Genomic DNA, 19,072 nt, shown 5'->3' with positions numbered 1-19,072 from the left:
TCATCACAGACTGGAAGCTGGCTTATTTTGCAAACTCGGGTCAACCCCTCGGGAGTGATGCAAATAAGCAGATAAACACTAATACAAAGAGACTGACCAGTGAATGGTGTAGAAGCTGGTAGGAGCTTGAGAGAGTAGCTAGCTTGAGATAGCTGGCTGGCGTTAACCTTCTCGGTAGGCCTACTCACAAGATGGCAGGCTCGGTCGAAATTTATCTCCAGAAATCGCTGTAATCGTCAGAATTACAGGCCCTCCACTGCCACCATTTATCGTAGAGGTTCTTAAATGGAGATATCGAGGGTTGAAGGTAGACACACTTGTTGGGTGGTAACATATATTGTCAGACTGTAATGATGGGAAATGGAGCCCAGCCTCTGCCTGTCCTAGCCTGTGTCAAAACGCCGACTGAGAGGGAGGCAGAGGTACGAATGTACACATGCGCATCCTGTGACGTCACACAAAGTCACAGGCCTAAAAGGGATCTCCTATCTAAAGCACATGGATGATACTGATATGCTATACAACACAGGGATCAGCAACTATGCTGACACCATGACTCGTTGTTGCCTCCCTGTAAGGTATTCTCTGATCCATTGCAGTGCTCTCCCTGTTACACGTACCTGGTCCTCTAGTTTCTGCACTAGTCTCTTGTGAAGAACTGTGTCGATGGCCTTCCTGCAGTCCAGAAAAATGCAATCCACCCACCCCCCTTTCTCGTGTCTAACTTCTGTTACCTTGTCATAAAACTCCAGAAGGTTTGCCTTCCATGAATCCATGCTGGTTGTCATTTATAATCTCGTTCCGTTCCAGGTGTTCCACCAATCTCCTCCTGATAATCTTCTCCATGACTTTGCATACTATACACGTCAGAGACACCGGTCTGTAGTTTAGTGCCTCATTTCTGTCTCCTTTCTTAAAAATGGGGACTACAGCTGCCGTCTTCCATATCTCAGGTAGTTGCCCAGTTTCTAGGGATGTATTGAAGATTGTGGTTAGTGGCATGCACAGCATCTCTGCTCCTTCTCTAAGGACCCATGGGGAGATGTTGTCCGGTCCCATTGCCTTTGAGGTATCAAGGTCACTTAGCAGCTTCTGCACCTCCTCCTCCATTGTCCGTATGCCATCCAACACTTGTTGGTATATTCCCTGTTGATGTTCCCCTCTGTGCTGTCTTCCCAGAGCCCTTCCTGTCTCTACTGTAAATACTTCCATATATCTCCTGTTTAGCTCCTCACAAACCTCCTGATTGTTTCTTGTGAGTTCCTCACCTTCTGTCCTCAGCCTGATCACCTTGTCTTTGACTTGTCTTCCTCTTGATGTGGCTATGCAACAGTTTTGGGTCAGACTGGACTTTCGATGCTATGTTATTTTCATACTGTCGCTGGACGTCTCTCTTTACCTGTGCATACTCGTTCCTGGCTCTGCAACTAATCTCCCTATTTTCATGTGTTCTATGCCTTCTGTACTTTTTCCATTCTCTATTGCACTTAGTTTTTGCCTCCTTACACTGTCGGGTAATCCAGGGGCTCGTTCTGGTCTTCCTACTATTTCTGTTTCCTTTGGGAATAAACCTTTCCTCTGCCTCCTCGCATTTTGTTGTTACATATTCCATCATTTTGTTTACTGATTTTCCTACCAGTTCTCTGTCCCACCGAACCTCCTGCAGGAAGTTCCTCAAACCTATGTAGTCCCCTCTTATAATTTATAGTCTGGCTTTTCCCATTCAACTCCTGTTACCTTCTCCACTAGAAACTCTGCTATATATTCAAAGTGCAGAACTACGTGGTCAATAACTCCTAGAGGACTCTCATAGGTGATGTCCTCAATGTCTGAACTGCCCAGGGTGAACACAATGTCCAGTCTTGCTGGTTTGTCCCCCCTCTCACTCTGGTGATGTCCTTAACATGTTGGTGCATGAGGTTTCCCAGTACCACATCCATCATTTTGGCTCTCCATGTTTCGGGACTCCAGTGTGGCTCCAGATTTTCCCAATCAATCTCCCTGTGGTTGAAATCGCCCATAACCAGTAACTTTGCTCTGCTCGAGTGAGCTCTTCTTGACACCTCAGCCAGTGTGTCCACCATTGCTCTGTTGCTCTCTTCATGTTCCTCTCTTGGCCTCCTGCAGTTCTTTGGCGGATTATACATCACTGTAACGACTGCCTTGTGCTCCCGAGACTGAAGTGTACGTACTATGTAGTCCCTTTCTCAAATCTCGTTCATGCCTCCCATTTTCTCGAATTTCCATCAGTTTTTTACGAGCAGTGCAACCCCTCCTCCCCCTCTGCTCCTATCTTCCCTCATGATCTGATATCCTGGTGGGAAGATTGCATCTGTTATTGTCTCAGTGAGTTTCGTTTCTGTAACTGCTGTGCCTGGTTTATTCTGTTTTTTTTTTTTGTCATTTCCTCCCATTCCTCCTTTCGTTTTTGCACTCTCTTTCAGTATCGTCCTTTCGTCTTGTGTTCTGAGAGTGTGTGCGTGTGTGTGTGTGTGTGTGTGTGTGTGTGTGTGTGTGTGTGTGTGTGTGTGTGTGTGTGTGTGTGTGTGTGTGTGTGTGTGTGTGTGTGTGTGTGTGTGTGTGTGTGTGTGTGTGTGTGTTTGTGTGTGTGTATGTGAGTGTACGTGTGTGTGTGTGTGTGTGTGTGTGTGTGTGTGCGTGTGTGTGTGTGGGTGTGTGTGTGTGTGTGTTTGTGTGTGTGTGTGTGTGTGTATGTGTGTGTGTATGTGTGTGTGTGTATGTGTGCGTGTGTGTGTGTGCGTGTGTGTGTGTGTGTGTGTGTGTGTACTCACCTAATTGTGTTTGCAGGGGTCGAGTCATAGCTCCTAGCCCCGCCTCTTTACTGGTCGCTACTGGGTCACTCTCCCTGCACCAAGAGCTTTGTCATACATCTTCTTAAAGCTATGAATGGATCTTGCCTCCACTACATCCCTTCCCAAACTTTTCCACTTCCTGACTACTCTGTGACTTAAGAAATACTTCCTAACATCTCTGTGATTCATCTGAATCTTCAGCTTCCAACTGTGTCCCCTGTCCCCTTGTTGCTGTGTCCCATCTCTGGAACATTCTGCCTCTGTCCACCTTGTCAATTCCTCTTAGTATTTTATTTGTCGTTATCATGTCCCCCCATCTCTCCTGTCCTCCAGTGTCGTCAGGTCGATTTCCTTTAACCACTTCTCGTAGGACATACTCTTTAGCTCTGGGACTAGTCTTGTTGCAAACCTTTGCACTTTCTCTAGTTTCTTGACGTGCTTGGCTAGGTGAGGGTTCCAAACTGGTGCTGCATACTCCAATATTGGCCTAACGTACACGGTGTACAGGGTCCTGATGATTCCTTATTCAGATGTTGGAATGCTGTTCTGAGGTTTGCTAGGCGCTCATGTGCTGCAGCAGCTATTTGGTTGATGTGCGCCTCAGGAAATGTGCCTGGTGTTATACTCACCCTAAGATCTTTTTTCTTGAGTGAGATTTGTAGTCTCAGGCCCCCTAGATTCTACACCATCTGCGGTCTTCTTTGCCCCTCTCAAATCTTCATGACTTTGCACTTGGTAGGGTTGAACTCCAGGAGCCAATTGCTGGACCAGGTCTGCAGCCTGTCCAGATCCCTTTGTAGTTCTGCCTTGTCTTCGTCCGATTGAATTCTTCTCATTAACTTCACATCATCTGTAAACAAGGACACTTCAGAGTCTATTCCTTCCTCCAGGTCATACATAAATACCAGAAACAACACTGGTCCTAGGACTGACTCCTGTGGAACCCCACTCATCAGAGGTGCCCACTCTGACACCTCGCCATGTACCATGCCTCGCTGCTGTCTTCCTGACAAGTATTTCCTGATTCATTGTAGTGCCTTCCCTGTTATTCTTGCCTGGCCCTCCAGTTTTTGCACTAATCTCTTGTGTGGAAGTGTGTCAAATGCCTTCTTACAGTCCAAGAAAATGCAATCTACCCACCCCTCTCTCTCTTGTCTTACTGCTGTCACTCTGTCAGAGAATTCTAGTAGGTTTGTGACACAGGATTTCCCATCCCTGAAACCGTGATGGCTCATGTTGATGAGCTCATTCCTTTCTAGGTGTTCTGCCACTCATCTCCTGATAATCTTCTCCATGAATTTGCATACTATACATGTCAGTGACACTGGTCTGTAGTTTAGTGCTTCATGTCTGTCTCTTTTTTCTAAAAATTGGGACTACATTTGCTGTCTGTCATGCCTCAGGTAATCTTCCTGTTTCGATAGATGTATTGAATATTGTTGTTAGGGGTGCACATAGTGACTCTGCTCCCTCCCTCAGGACCCATGGAGAGATGTTATCCAGCCCCATCGCCTTTGAGGTATCTAGCTCACTCAGAAGCCTCTTCACTTCTTCCTCGGTTGTGTGTACTGTGTCCAACACTTGGTGGTGTACCCCACCTCTGTCTTTCTGGAACCCCTTCTGTCTCCTCTGTGAACACTTCTTTGAATCTCCTGTTGAGTTCCTCGCATACTTCACAATCGTTTCTTTGTGTCTCTCCTCCTTCCATCCTTAGCCTGATTACCTGGTCTTTGACTGTTGTTTTCCTCCTGATGTGACTGTATAACAGCTTCAGGTCAGATTTGGCTTTCGCTGCTATGTTATTTTCATATTGTCGTTGGGCCTCCCTTCTTACCAGTGCATATTCATTTCTGGCTCTACTACTGCTCTCCTTATTTTCCTGGGTCCTTTGCCTTCCATACTTCTTCCATTCCCTTGGTTTTTGCCTCTCTGCCCCTTTGGGTGAACCATGGCCTCATCCTGGCTTTTTTATTATTCCTTTTACCCTTGGGTACAAACCTCTCCTTGGCTTCTTTGCATATTGTTCTTACATATTCCATCATCTCGTTTACTGACTTCCCTGCCAGTTCTCTGTCCCACTGAACCCCTTTCAGGAAGTTCTTCATTCCCGCATAGTCCCCTTTCTTGTAGTTTGGCTTCATTTGCCCAGCCCTTTTTGCTTTCCCCTCCACTTGTATCTCTACTGTGTATTCGAACCTTAAAACCACATGATTGCTGGCCCCAAGGGGTCTTTCATATGTGATGTCATCAATATCTGCACTACTCAAGATGAATACTAGGTCTAGTCTTGCTAGTTTGCCCTTTTCTCTCTCTCTGGTAGTTTTGGTATATGAAGTTTTCCAGTAGTTCTTCCACCATCTTAGCCCTCCACGTATCTTGGCCTCCATGTGGCTCCAAGTTCTCCCAATCGATTTCTTTACGGCTCAGGTCACTCATGATCGGTAGTTTTACCCTGCTTGCATGAGCCCTTCTGGCCACTGCAGCCAGTGTATCAGCCATCGCTCTATTGCTTTCATCATACTCTTCCCTTGGCCTCCTGCTGTTCTGTGGTGGGTTATACATCACTGCAATTACGACCTTGGGATCTTCTGTTATCATAGCTGTGAGCTTGGTTTCTGTGAGAGCTATGATGTCCAGTGATGCCTCTTTGACTCTTTTGTGCCACTCCTCCCACTTGTGTTATTCCATCAGTGTTTATGTACCATACCTTCAGTTTCCTCTACAACATTGTGTTTTGGGGGGTCTGTGAGGGTGGGGGACCTGGTAGTGTACTGTGGGATTCTATAGCTGAGTGTTAGGTGGGAGCTGTGAGTGTGGATTGTAGTTTTTGTTGGGATGGCGTGATAGGTTGCCTGGGTTTGGAGATGGTTCTGTGTGTGCTTGCTCTTGTTGTTCTGCCCTGCTCTGGTTGTCCTCTGCTATTTCTGTCCTTGTCTCCCTTCCTAGGTCCTCTCGCTTTTGTGTCCTCTCCCTCAGCTGCTGTCGTTTTGTTTGTTTTCTGTCTCTGTCAAGGAACAACATTTTGTACTCTGCCAAGTACTTCAACCATGGTTTCTCTTGGAGGATCCTGTTCTGTACTGTTTCTGTCCTGAAAATCAGCTTGATTGATTGTTTTCTCCCCTTCAAGTACCCCCCTATTCTCTGAAATTTTACAGTCTTGGATATGTCCTCTTCACCTATTTCTGTGATGATGGTCTCAATCTCATTTCTTTCTGCCTGTTGTCTTTCAGTGTGAGTCCTTCCCTCACTTTCCTGAAGCCCATGAATAAACACTGACTTTGCCCTTTCCTCCTCCCATTGCCTTTCCCTCTCTGACTCTGGTTCCTGTCTGTACATTGCCATTTTCTCCCTTGGTTTTTCCAGTAGCTCTTGGTAGCATGGTTGTGCCTCTGCATTTGACTTATCACCCTCTCCATCTGTGCCCAGCTGGTCTCCCCTCTCACTCCTTAGCCCTGCTTGGCAGGCTGATATGACCTTAGCATAAGTTGTATCTCCCACCCACTCTAACACCTCGTCACATATGACTAGCTGATGCCTTCCCGTCAATTATTCTCTAATCTATTGCAGTGCCTGGACCTGCTTGGTCCTCCAGCTTTTGCTGGAGAAAATGTGTGCAACAGTGTGAAAAGCCTTCTTACAGTCTAAGAAAACGCAATTTACCCACCTCTCCCTCTCTCTTGTCTTACTGATTTCACATTGTCATAGAATTCCTGTAAGTTTGTGACGCAGGATTTCTCGTCCTTAAATCCGTGGTGGTTGTCGTTGATAAGCTCACGCCTTTCTAGGAGGTCCACCACTCTTCTCCTGATAATCTTCTTTATGACTTGCACACATATCAGTGACACTGGTCTGTAGTTTATTTCTGCGTGTCTGTCTCCTTTTTCAAAAATTGGGACGATATTTGCTGTCTTTTATACCTCAAGTAGTCGCCCTGTTTCGATAGATGTGTTGAAGAGTATTGTTAATTATGCACAGAGCGCCTTTGCTCTCTCTCAAAGGACCTACAGAGAAATGTTATCCAGCCCCATAGCCTTGTAGACAGTATCTAGCTCGCTTAGCAGCCTCTTCACCTCCTCCTCGATTGTATGTATCTTGTCCATCACTTGGTCAATCCTTCATCTTCGTCTTCCTGGAGTTCTTCTGTCTCCACTGTGAATACTTCTTTGAATCTCATGTTGAGCTTCACACATACTTCAAGGCTGTCTCTTGTAAAGTTCCCTCCTTCCTTCATCAGCCTGATTACCTGGTCTTTGACTGTTGTTTTCATTCTGATGTGACTGTACAACAGCTTTGGGCCAGACTTGGCTTTCTCTGCAATGTCATTTTCGCATTCTCGTTGGGCCTCCCTGCTTACCTGTGTATATTCAGTTCTTTCTCTTCGACTTCTCTCCTTATTTTCCCGGGTCCCTTGCCTTCTATACTTCTTCCATACTCTAGTGCACTTGGTTTTAGCCTCTCTACACTTTTGAGTAAGCCAAGGGAGCACAAACCTCTCCACTGCTGCCTTGCATATTATTGTCACATATTCCACCATCTCAATTACTGATTTCTCTGCCAGTTCTCAGTCACACTAAACCTTGTGTGGCTTCATTCGTGTTGCTCTTCGTGCTTCCTACTGCATTTGTAACTCTCAAAGCTTAGAACCACGTGATCATTAACTCGAAAGGGGCTTTCATATGTGAAGTCCTCAGTATCTGCACAACTCAACATGAACATTAGATCCAGTCTTGCTGGTTCTTCCTCTCCTTTCTCTCTGGTAGTGTCTTTAATGTGTTGATGTATGAGGTTTTCTAGTATGACTTCCAACATCTTAGCACTCCACGTTTCTGTCCCCTGTGTGGTTCCAGGCTTTCCCAGTCGATTTCATTGTTTGAAGTCACCAACAACCACAAGCTTTGCTCTGCCCATATGGACCCTTCTGGCCACTTCAGCCAGTGTGTCCACCATTGCTCAGTTACTCTCATCATATTCTTCTCTTGGCCTCCTGCTGTTCTGTGGTGGGTTATTTTACATCACAACTGCCACCTTGGGACCTCCAGACTGAAGTGCCTCTTTTCTGTTGTCTTTTGCTTATCCTCTGTCTCCTCTCTCCAGCTCCTCAAAATCTCATTTGTTTTTCATGAGCAGTGCCACTCCTCCACCCCTTCTGTTCCCTCTGTCCCCCCTCAGGATCTGATATCCAGTTGGAAAGATGGCATCTGTTATCATTCCTGTGAGCCTGGTTTTCGTGAGAGCTATGATGTCTGGGGATGCCTCTTTATTCGTGCCACTCCCACTTTTCCGTTATTCCATTAGCGCTGGTGTACCATCCCTACAGTTTCCTCTCCAATACTGTATTCTAGGGGGGATTGTAGGGTTTGGAGGAGTGAGGGACCTGCCAGGATGCTGTGGAATTCCATTGCATAGTGTGGGTGGGGGCTGTGATTGTGGATTGTGGCTTGTATTGGGATAGTGTGTTTGGCTCTGGGGTCCTCAGAGTTGTTGTGTGTATGTTTGCGCTTATTAATCTGCCCAGCACTGATTGTCCTGTGCTGATTCTACCCTTATCTCTCTTTCAAGTCCCTTTCGTTTCTGTCTGCTCTCTCTCAGCTGCTGTTACTCTGTTCTTGATCTATCGCAGTCTATGAATGCTCTTTTGTATGTTGATTCCTTTAGCCATGGTTTATCCTGCAGGATCCTGTTCCATGCCGCTTGTGTCTTCAAAATCAGTGTGACAGGCAAATTTCTTCCCTTTGAGTATCCCTCTATTCTCTGAAAATATATTATCTCAGTCATGTCCTCCTCGCCTGTTTGATGATATTATCGATCTCTTATTTTTTAAGTCTCCTGAAGCCTATGAATAAAGACTGACCTCTCCCTCTCCTCCTCCCATTGCCTTTCCCTTTGTGTCTCTGGGTCCCATTTGTACATAGCCATCGTACCCCATTATTATTTCCTGTAACTCTTAGTGGCTTGGTCATGCCTCTGCATGGGACCTGTCATCTTCTCTACCTGCACCCCCAAACTTTCTCCTGTCACTGTGCCCAACAGCTCACCCCTTTCATCCCTCAGCCTTGCTTGGTGGCCTGATAGGGCCTTAGCATAAATCTTGTATCTTTCCCTACCATTGGGTCCTTTATTTAATAAGGGTGAACATGCTTCAGATTCCATGTCTCCTCTGGGCACTGGCCTTATAACTCACTGCAGCATATTTACCTCATCATGCAGGGCCATATCTTGGCTTCAGCTCACGACTCCCATTTCTTTTTTTCTGCTTCCATCCTCTTTTTCTTTCTTATAGAAAGCTCGCCTAGTTTGCTTTCCCACTCTTGTTCCATCCTGTTACATTGCTTTTCCATCCATTGTTCCTTTTCACACCCATCTTCCTCTGACCCCCTGAGTTTTCGACTTTCCCTCTGGGTTCTCATCTTTATTTTTTAGTGCATATGTGTGTGCTGTGTGTGTGTGTGTGTGTGTGTGTGTGTGTGTGTGTGTGTGTGTGTGTGTGTGTGTGTGTATGTGTGTGTGTGTGTGTGTGTGTGTGTGTGTGTGTGTGTATGTGTGTGTGTGTGTGTGTTTGTGTGTGTGTGTGTGTGTGTGTGTGTGTGTGTGTGTGTGTGTGTGTGTGTGTCTATGTGTGTCTGTGTGTGTGTGTCTATGTGTGTCTGTGTGTGTCTGTGTGTGTGTGTGTGTGTGAGCGCGTGTGTGTGTGTCTTAATGACAAGTATAGTAAATAAATTTACTGTCTTCATTATGTATATACTTAATGAATGTGTTTTGTCCGTGTCTGTCAGTGGCTCACATGAAGGCCAACATCCTGGAGCTGTTTTTGGGTGGGAGTGAGACAACATCTTCGACTCTATGGTGGGCTGTTTACTTTCTCTCGCTTAACCCTGAGGCACAGAGACGAATGCAGAAGGAGCTGGACCTAGTTGTGGGACGAGACAACCTTCCCTCCCTCGATCAAATGGACAGGTATATGTTGTGATCTTTAAGAGGAAGCGTTCAACCTGTATGGGTATCTGGAGATAGTCAGTTTAATTAAATGAAAAAAGAACAAATGTAATTCAGTGAATTATGAGACATTCACTAGAATTCTTAATTTTTTTCATGTTGAAATCTGTACATATTAATTGATGTCTAGTGCTGATGGGCCCGTGATCATCGCCGCCGTGTCTCTCTGGATCGACGATGTGAGCATGATAACTCGTGCTTACAGAATACACTCCAACATACGCAAAATAGTTATGCTTATCAAAAGATGTTTCCAAAAATTTTTTTAAAATATAATAACAAAAAGAGGCACAATACCGTGACTGGAACGATACACAAATAACCCGCACATAAACCATACCCCCGGCCGGGATTGAACCCGCGGTCATAGAGTCTCAAAACTCCAGCCCGTCGCGTTAGCCACTAGACCAGCTAACGCGACGGGCTGGAGTTTTGAGACTCTATGATCGCGGGTTCAATCCCGGCCGGGGGTATGGTTTGTTTGCAATCGTGTCATTACGATTTCTTAAGTCAAGTCAACCCGCACATAGAAGAGAGAAGCTTACGACGACGTTTCGGTCCGACTTGGACCATTTACAAAGTCACACTAATCAGAAGTGGAGCATGACGGCTATATATAGGCAGGAAGAGGTAGTGGTGGTAGTAGTAGTAGTAGCAGTAGTAGTAGTAGTAGTAGTAGTAGTAGCAGTAGTAATAGTAGTGGTAGTAGTAGTAGTAGTAGTAGTAGTAGCAGTAGTAGTAGTAGTGGAAGTAGTAGTAGTAATAGTAGTAGTAGTGGTGGTGGTGGTGGCAGTGGTAGTAGTAGTAGTAGTAGTAGTAGTAGTAATGGTAGTAGTAGTGGTAGTAGTAGAAGTAGTAGTAGAGTAATAGTGGTAGTGGTAGTAGTGGGGAATAAGGAGGAGGAGCCAGTCAAATACAAAGAAAGGAAGCACTGCAAGGGAGCTTGGTGCCCACAGAGGGAGAGAAAGTGCACAGAGGTGGGTGAAAGGGGAAGTGGTGAAATAAATAATGAAGGAACACAAACACGAGACAGAAGAAAGTAAGACAACCCAGAGGAGAAAAAGGAAAGAGGAAAGGGGAAGAGGGAGAAGAAAAAGAAAAAGAAAAAATGAAGAGTCAGGTTAAGTCACGGGTGTTCTGAAGTTTAGGAGCATTTTACAATGTAGTGGGAGAGGAAGGCATCTACAGAGACGAAGCCAGGGCTAAGATTCATACAAGGAAAGTTGTGTATTAGTGAGGATTCAACTAGACGGCGACTGTTAAAGTTGGAAGTAGGGAAGACAGTTTTAGTAGAAGACCAGTCAATAGGATGGCTATGATCTCTGTCGGCAAGCCTAACACTATTTTTGTGCTCCCTAAGTCTGTCAGAAAGAGATCGACCAGTTTCTCCGAAGTACTGAAGATGACAGTAGGAGCAAGAAATAGAGTAGACACCAGGAACATCTGTAGAGGGAGGAGAGGTATGAACGAGATTAGTGCGAAGAGTGTTAGTCTGGCGGAAGGTAAGCTTGATGTCTAAGGGACGGAGAGAACTGTTGAGATTAGAAAGACCGGAAATGAAGGGAAGGCAGAGGACAGATTTCCCAGGAGTAGAGAGTTTGGGAGAGAAGAAATTACGTTTAGCACGTGAGAGGGCAGGGTCTATGAAATGGGAAGGGTAGCCAAGACGGGAAAATGAGTTATGAAGAGTGGAAATTTCTGCTGGAAGGAACTGAGGATCACAGATGTGGAGGGCACTGAGAAAGAGGGAGATAAGAACACTTTTCTTGACAGGGGAAGCATGATAGGAAAAGTAGTGAATGTACATGCCACTGTGCATAGGTTTGCGGTAAACGGAAAAGAAAAAACCTGTATCTGAGCGGTGGACATGGACATCAAGGAAAGAAAGCAAGGAATTAGATTCCCATTCAGCTTTAAACTTAATGGAAGGGGCAAGATTATTAAGAGCTTCAAGAAAAGATTGGAAGAGACTGGAGTCATGAGACTAACACTCTTCGCACTAATCTCGTTCATACCTCTCCTCCCTCTACAGATGTTCCTGGTGTCTACTCTATTTCTTGCTCCTCCTGTCCTCTTCAGTACTTCGGAGAAACTGGTCGATCTCTTTCTGACAGACTTAGAGAGCACAAAAATAGTGTTAGGCTTGCCGACACTAACAATGCTCTGTTCTGTCACGTCAGAGATCACAGCCATCCTATTGACTGGTCTTCTACTACAACTGTCTTCCCTACTTCCAACTTTAACAGTCGCCATCTAGTTGAATCCTCTCTAATACACAACTTTTCTTGTATGAATCTTAGTCCTGGCTTCGTCTCTGTAGATGCCTTCCTCTCCCACTACATTGTAAAATGCTCCAAACTTCAGAACACCTGTGACTTAACCTGTCTACTCATTTTTTCTTTTTCTTTTTCTTCTTCTCCCTCTTCCCCTTTCCTCTTTCCTTTTTCTCCTCTGGGTTGTCTTTCTTTCCTCTGTCTCGTGTTTCTGTTCCTTCATTATTTATTTCACCCCATTCACCCACCTCTGTGCACTTTCCCTCTGTGGGCACCTAGCTCCCTTGCAGTACTCCCCTTTCTTTGTATTTGACTGGCTCCTCCTCCTTATTCCCCACTACTACCACTACTACTACCACTACTACTACTACTACTACTACTACTACTACTAATACTACTACTACTACTACTACTACCACCACCACTACCTCTTCCTGCCTATATATAGGTGTCCTGCTCCACTTCTGGTTAGTGTGACTTTGTAAATGGTCCAAGTCGGACCGGAACGTCGTCGTAAGCTCCTCTCTTCTATGTGCGGGTTATTTGTGTATTGTTAAAATATCTCTAGCTACATTGTATTATTATTTATTAATATTCTATCATAAGGAGTGAGACTGTTGTTGTTGCCAGAGACTAATATCTCAGATGTTTACATCAATATGAGTAGTTCCTACTATGATTGTTTTTATTATAAGTTACCAATATTGTTATACTTGTCAGAGATCCCAGATCCTCCCCGGGATAGTATACTTCTTGTTGTGATCATAATTATTATTATAAGTCATTAACATTGTTTTAGTTTCCAGATAATTCTTCCCCAGATCTTCCCTCTAGTGCAACTATATAATACTGAAACGGCTTTACAAGCTGATTTTAATCCCTCAAAATCAACGTAGATATCAGGCTATATTTATAGATACAGATATTTTATGAAGCAGTGAACTCATGATGATATTTCAGCTCATGCAGTGTAGTAGACTCGTTCCTCCGTCCACTAATCGCAGATTATCATACATTTTACTAATAATAAAGTATTTTGTGTGGCGGTACAGCTTGCCCTACACTACAGCTGTCATATACGAGGTGCAGAGGATGGCAGACCTCGTACCTCAGGGTATTCCCCACCAGACCTCCGGGGACGTAAATCTTCATGGTTACTTCATCCCAAAAGGTAAAATTTGGGTGCTTTGGGATATTGGGATGAGGACGGGTATTGGGATGAGGACGGGTATTGGGATGAGGACGGGTAGATGATGAGATCATGTGACTCCTGTGTTGTTGGGTTGGTGGTGCTTAACCTGCTTGAGTAGCATGTATGCTAATGTTTTAGAAATTTTGTGGTTTCCAGTGTTATGTTCTGTTGTGTCGGTGACGGCGATTAGTGAGGCTTCTAGACGCCGTCGGCATCTGAGATCTGGTTCGGTGAGAACGAGTTGTGCCTCATTCCGGTTCTTTATCAACGTTCCTACTAGCTCTGCAATAAACATTCTGAGACAGAGGCTCACTGAAAACCACGACCTCCCTTTACATCTTCAACGTTTCCACCATAAACATATCATCTATCAAAGACGCAGCCCCACACCTCTAACTTCCACAGCAGGCGTCTACACTATCCCCTGTGGATTCTGTCCCAAGAAATATGTAGGTGAGACAGGCAAAGATCTTGCAGTCAACCTGAAAAAGCATCGAAGTGAGTGTAACAGAGATGATTTAAGGTACGCCTGTGTCCTCCACAGATACTCCACGGGGCATTTGATGAACTGGGCAGAGGCATAACCCGTTCTCACCGAACCAGACCTCAGACGCCGACGGTGTCTAGAAGCCTCACTATTCGCCGTCACCGACACAAAAAACGTAACTCTGGAAACCACAAAATTTCGAAAGTATTAGCATACATGATTCTCAAGCAGGCCAAGCACCACCAACCCAACAACACAGGAGTCACGTGATCTCATCGTCTACCCATCCTCATCCCATCATGGCATTCTTCAGGTCACCATGCGTTACTCACATCCCACTCTCCGCCTACATATAATGTCTTTCTACCCCTGTATGATAGAAGTGATCAAGGTTCCCAGGACCGAAATGTTTTCTAATATGCCATAGTGTTTGCTTACGTATCTTTCTAAACTAACTTGTCAGTATTTATTACCAAGGTTTATACCATAGATGAGACTGGAAGAGAAGTAAATACTCGGGTGTTGGCAAGAGGCGTGGGATTAAAAGATAAGAATATAACACAAAGTGGGAGTCACAGTTGCTTTTTGCTAATGACACTGTACTTTTGGGAGATTCTGAAGAGAAGTTGCAAAGCTTATTGGACGAGTTTGGTTGGGTGTGTAGAAAATGGAAATTAAAAGTAAACGTAGGAATCTGTAAGGTGATGAGAACAAAAAAATTAGTTAATGAAAGATTGGATTTCACAATGGAGAGAGGGAGTATAGAGGAAGCAAATGTATTCAGATATTTGGGAGTGGATTTGTCAGCAAATGTGTCTGAAAGACAAGTCGGAGCATAGGATTGAGTGGTGGTGCACTGTGGGGTCTGAGACAAAGAACGTTTTCCATGGAAGCAAAGAGGGGAATTTATAAGAGTATAGCTATATCAACGCTCTTATAATGGTATGAAGCATAGGTAGCGAATGTTGCAACAAGGATAAGGCTGGAGGCAGTGCAGACGTCGTGTCTGAGGGCAATATGAGGTGTATGTACATAATAAAGAAAATCCGTAGTTTGGAGAAAAGGAAGTGGTGCAGGGATAATAAAAGTATTATCCTGAGGGCTGAGGACGGGCTGTTGAGGTGGTTCAGACATTTAGAGAGGGTAAAACGAAATAGATTGGCTTGGGAAGCATATAAATCTGTAGTGGAAGAAAGGCATTCTAGCAGGCCGCCTAGGAAAAGTTGGAAGGAGGGTGGAAAGGAGGTATCGTATCTGAAGAGCTTGGACTTCCAGCAGCCATGTGTGAGCGTGTAGAGAGGAACAAGTGGAGGCAACTGGTTTTCATGACTTGTCGTGCTGTTGGAGTGTAAACAAGGTAACATTTATGAAGTGATTCAAGAAAACTGGAAGGCGGGATATGAGTCCTGTAAATGGGAAGTATAGTGCCTGCACTCTGAAGCATGTGTGATGGTGGGAAGTATAGTGCCTGCACTCTGAAGCATGTGTGATGGTGGGAAGTATAGTGCCTGCACTCTGAAGCATGTGTGATGGTGGGAAGTACAGTGCCTGCACTCTGAAGGATGTGTGATGGTGGGAAGTATAGTGCCTGCACTCTGAAGCATGTGTGATGGTGGGAAGTATAGTGAATGCACTCTGAAGCATGTGTGATGGTGGGAAGTATAGCGCCTGCACTCTGAAGCATGTGTGATGGTGGGAAGTATAGTGCCTGCACTCTGAAGCATGTGTGATGGTGGGAAGTACAGTGCCTGCACTCTGAAGGATGTGTGATGGTGGGAAGTATAGTGCCTGCACTCTGAAGCATGTGTGATGGTGGGAAGTATAGTGCCTGCACTCTGAAGCATGTGTGATGGTGGGAAGTATAGTGCCTGCACTCTGAAGCATGTGTGATGGTGGGAAGTATAGTGCCTGCACTCTGAAGGATGTGTGATGGTGGGAAGTACAGTGCCTGCACTCTGAAGCATGTGTGATGGTGGGAAGTATAGTGCCTGCACTCTGAAGCATGTGTGATGGTGGGAAGTATAGTGCCTGCACTCTGAAGGATGTGTGATGGTGGGAAGTGCAGTGCCTGCACTCTGAAGCATGTGTGATGGTGGGAAGTACAGTGCCTGCACTCTGAAGGATGTGTGATGGTGGGAAGTACAGTGCCTGCACTCTGAAGCATGTGTGTTGGTGGGAAGTATAGCGCCTGCACTCTGAAGGATGAGTGATGGTGGGAAGTATAGCGCCTGCACTCTGAAGGATGAGTGATGGTGGGAAGTATAGCGCCTGCACTCTGAAGGATGAGTGATGGTGGGAAGTATAGCGCCTGCACTCTGAAGGATGTGTGATGGTGGGAAGTATAGTGCCTGCACTCTGAAGGATGTGTGATGGTGGGAAGTATAGCGCCTGCACTCTAAAGAATGTGTGTTGGTGGGAAGTACAGTGCCTGCACTCTGAAGGATGAGTGATGGTGGGAAGTATAGCGCCTGCACTCTGAAGGATGAGTGATGGTGGGAAGTATAGCGCCTGCACTCTGAAGGATGTATGTTGGTGGGAAGTATAGCGCCTGCACTCTGAAGGGAAGATGTTGGCCGCATGTTAACGAACCTTTTTTTATGGACCGATTACGTTCATTTTTGGTGTACTATTAGAAGGTTATATCGAGTATGCTGTGCTGAAGTTTCAATCATATCGGCCAAAAAGGAAATGAAATATGCAAAATTTACGAAAAATTGCATTTGGCAGGGCACAGTTTGTCAGTGGTACTCGGACAAGTGGTTTTGACACTTGCTGCTGCTAGAACAACTCTAATTCCATCACTTGTCATTGACAATTCTAAAATAAACCTTATCTTCTTGCTAAAAAAAAATAAAGTTTCATAACTTTTTTGATATATTGGAAGATGTCGGTCTTGTTGCCCACATAAATCTAAAAATATTTGGGATAGTTCAGAAAGGTACACACTACCTTGTAAAGCAATCATTCTCCTATGTTTGTTGTGAAAATCAAGTCAATTCATTCATAAATAAGGATGGGGTCCCCCTAAATAGGTAAATAAGTTACTTTCGAGATATAGGCCGCAGCGCGCGGCACCCCCGCTGCCCGGGAAAAAAAATTTTCCCCGAAAAATTCGCTTTATTTTACACTTTTTCCGCGGCCTACGAGTGTTTATTACAGATAACCATTGTAAATCCGTTTTCTCTCATCACTGATGAGAGAGGGCGGACCCTCTCTTCACCTTCAGGGGAAATATCGATAGAAATTTATTCCTCGGGGCGTCATATTATGCTATATATTTTTTTTTGAGGTGTACTTTTTATGTTTATATGCTATTATTATATTGCATTATATCATAATAGATCAATTGTGATAGATAAATAAGCCTTATAATTGATATTAGCGTGGGTATGGAATATTTTGTTGGCTGGAGGTGTCGGCCATTTTATGCACTATTCCCAGGGATTCCCGATTGGTTCCTTGATCACATTAGCTCCACCCACTCTGCAATGATCTCAGATGGTGAATTTGTATTATATTAGACATAAAAAGATGTACGAAAACGATAAAATAACACGGGGAAAAACGTAACGAAAACGTCAACAAAGCTGAGTCAGCGCTTCGTACGCACTATGTCGCGTCAGCGCTGTCACCATGCCTGTTATAAATGGCTGTAATTCCTTTTAGAAACATCGTACAAGGATAATAATTATACCAGCGTGTAGCCAGAAAGTTCAGCTATTTTTTGGTAACAATAACTCAGTTTTCATATATTTTCGAATTTTTTTTTGCTCCGCGCGCGGGAACCCTCAATCTCCCCTGAAGGATGAGTGATGGTGGGAAGTATAGCGCCTGCACTCTAAAGAATGTGTGTTGGTGGGAAGTATAGCGCCTGCACTCTGAAGGATGAGTGATGGTGGGAAGTATAGCGCCTGCACTCTGAAGGATGAGTGATGGTGGGAAGTATAGCGCCTGCACTCTGAAGGATGAGTGATGGTGGGAAGTATAGCGCCTGCACTCTGAAGGATGAGTGATGGTGGGAAGTATAGCGCCTGCACTCTGAAGGATGAGTGATGGTGGGAAGTATAGCGCTTGCACTCTGAAGGATGAGTGATGGTGGGAAGTATAGTGCCTGCACTCTGAAGGATAAGTGATGGTGGGAAACACTGTGCCCCCACTCTGAAGGATGAGTGATTGTGAGAAGTATAGTGCCTGCACTCTGAAGGATGAGTGATCGTGGGACAGAGAGTGCCTACACTCTGAAGGATGAGTGATGGTGGGAAACACAGTACCTCCACTCTGAAGGATGAGTCATCGTGGGAGAGAGAGTGCCTGCACACTGAAGGATGAGTGATGGTGTAAATGTTCTGTGACAGTAGTGTAAATGTTCTGTGACAGTAGTGTAAATGTTCTGTGACAGTAGTGTAAATGTTCTGTGACAGTAGTGTAAATGTTCTGTGACAGTAGTGTAAATGTTCTGTGACAGTAGTGTAAATGTTCTGTGACAGTAGTGTAAATGTTCTGTGACAGTAGTGAAAATGTTCTGTGACAGTAGTGTAAATGTTCTGTGACAGTAGTGTAAATGTTCTGTGACAGTAGTGTAAATGTTCTGTGACAGTAGTGTAAATGTTCTGTGACAGTAGTGTAAATGTTCTGTGACAGTAGTGTAAATGTTCTGTGACAGTAGTGTAAATGTTCTGTGACAGTAGTGTAAATGTTCTGTGACAGTAGTGTAAATGTTCTGTGACAGTAGTGTAAATGTTCTGTGACAGTAGTGTAAATGTTCTGTGACAGTAGTGTAAATGTTCTGTGACAGTAGTGTAAATGTTCTGTGACAGTAGTGTAAATGTTCTGTGACAGTAGTGTAAATGTTCTGTGACAGTAGTGTAAATGTTCTGTGACAGTAGTGTAAATGTTCTGTGAGAGTAGTGTAAATGTTCTGTGAGAGTAGTGTAAATGTTCTGTGAGAGTAGTGTAAATGTTCTGTGACAGTAGTGTAAATGTTCTGTGACAGTAGTGTAAATGTTCTGTGAGAGTAGTGTAAATGTTCGGTGACAGTAGTGTAAATGTTCTGTGACAGTAGTGTAAATGTACTGTGAGAGTAGTGTAAATGTTCTGTGACAGTAGTGTAAATGTTCTGTGACAGTAGTGTAAATGTTCTGTGAGAGTAGTGTAAATGTTCTGTGAGAGTAGTGTAAATGTTCTGTGAGAGTAGTGTAAATGTTCTGTGACAGTAGTGTAAATGTTCTGTGACAGTAGTGTAAATGTTCTGTGAGAGTAGTGTAAATGTTCTGTGAGAGTAGTGTAAATGTTCTGTGACAGTAGTGTAAATGTT

The 19,072-nt window shown here is 44.5% G+C and overlaps 1 protein-coding gene across 1 annotated transcript in view; it reads left to right on the top strand.

Annotated features, from left to right (window-relative positions):
• Positions 1–13,348, top strand: part of LOC128693801 (cytochrome P450 2J6) — a 247,607-nt gene extending 234,259 nt beyond the window's left edge. Inside the window, exons 9-10 of the mRNA XM_070091246.1 lie at positions 9,587–9,767; positions 13,132–13,348. Coding sequence (XP_069947347.1) covers positions 9,587–9,767; positions 13,132–13,333 — 383 coding nt within the window. The 3' untranslated portion in view covers positions 13,334–13,348. The remainder of the gene's footprint in view (positions 1–9,586; positions 9,768–13,131) is intronic.
• The last annotated feature ends 5,724 nt before the right edge of the window (positions 13,349–19,072 follow it).

Source organism: Cherax quadricarinatus, chromosome 34, assembly GCF_038502225.1.
Source record: "Cherax quadricarinatus isolate ZL_2023a chromosome 34, ASM3850222v1, whole genome shotgun sequence".
Taxonomy (NCBI): domain Eukaryota; kingdom Metazoa; phylum Arthropoda; class Malacostraca; order Decapoda; family Parastacidae; genus Cherax; species Cherax quadricarinatus.
This window is presented reverse-complemented; position numbering and strand designations above follow the sequence as displayed.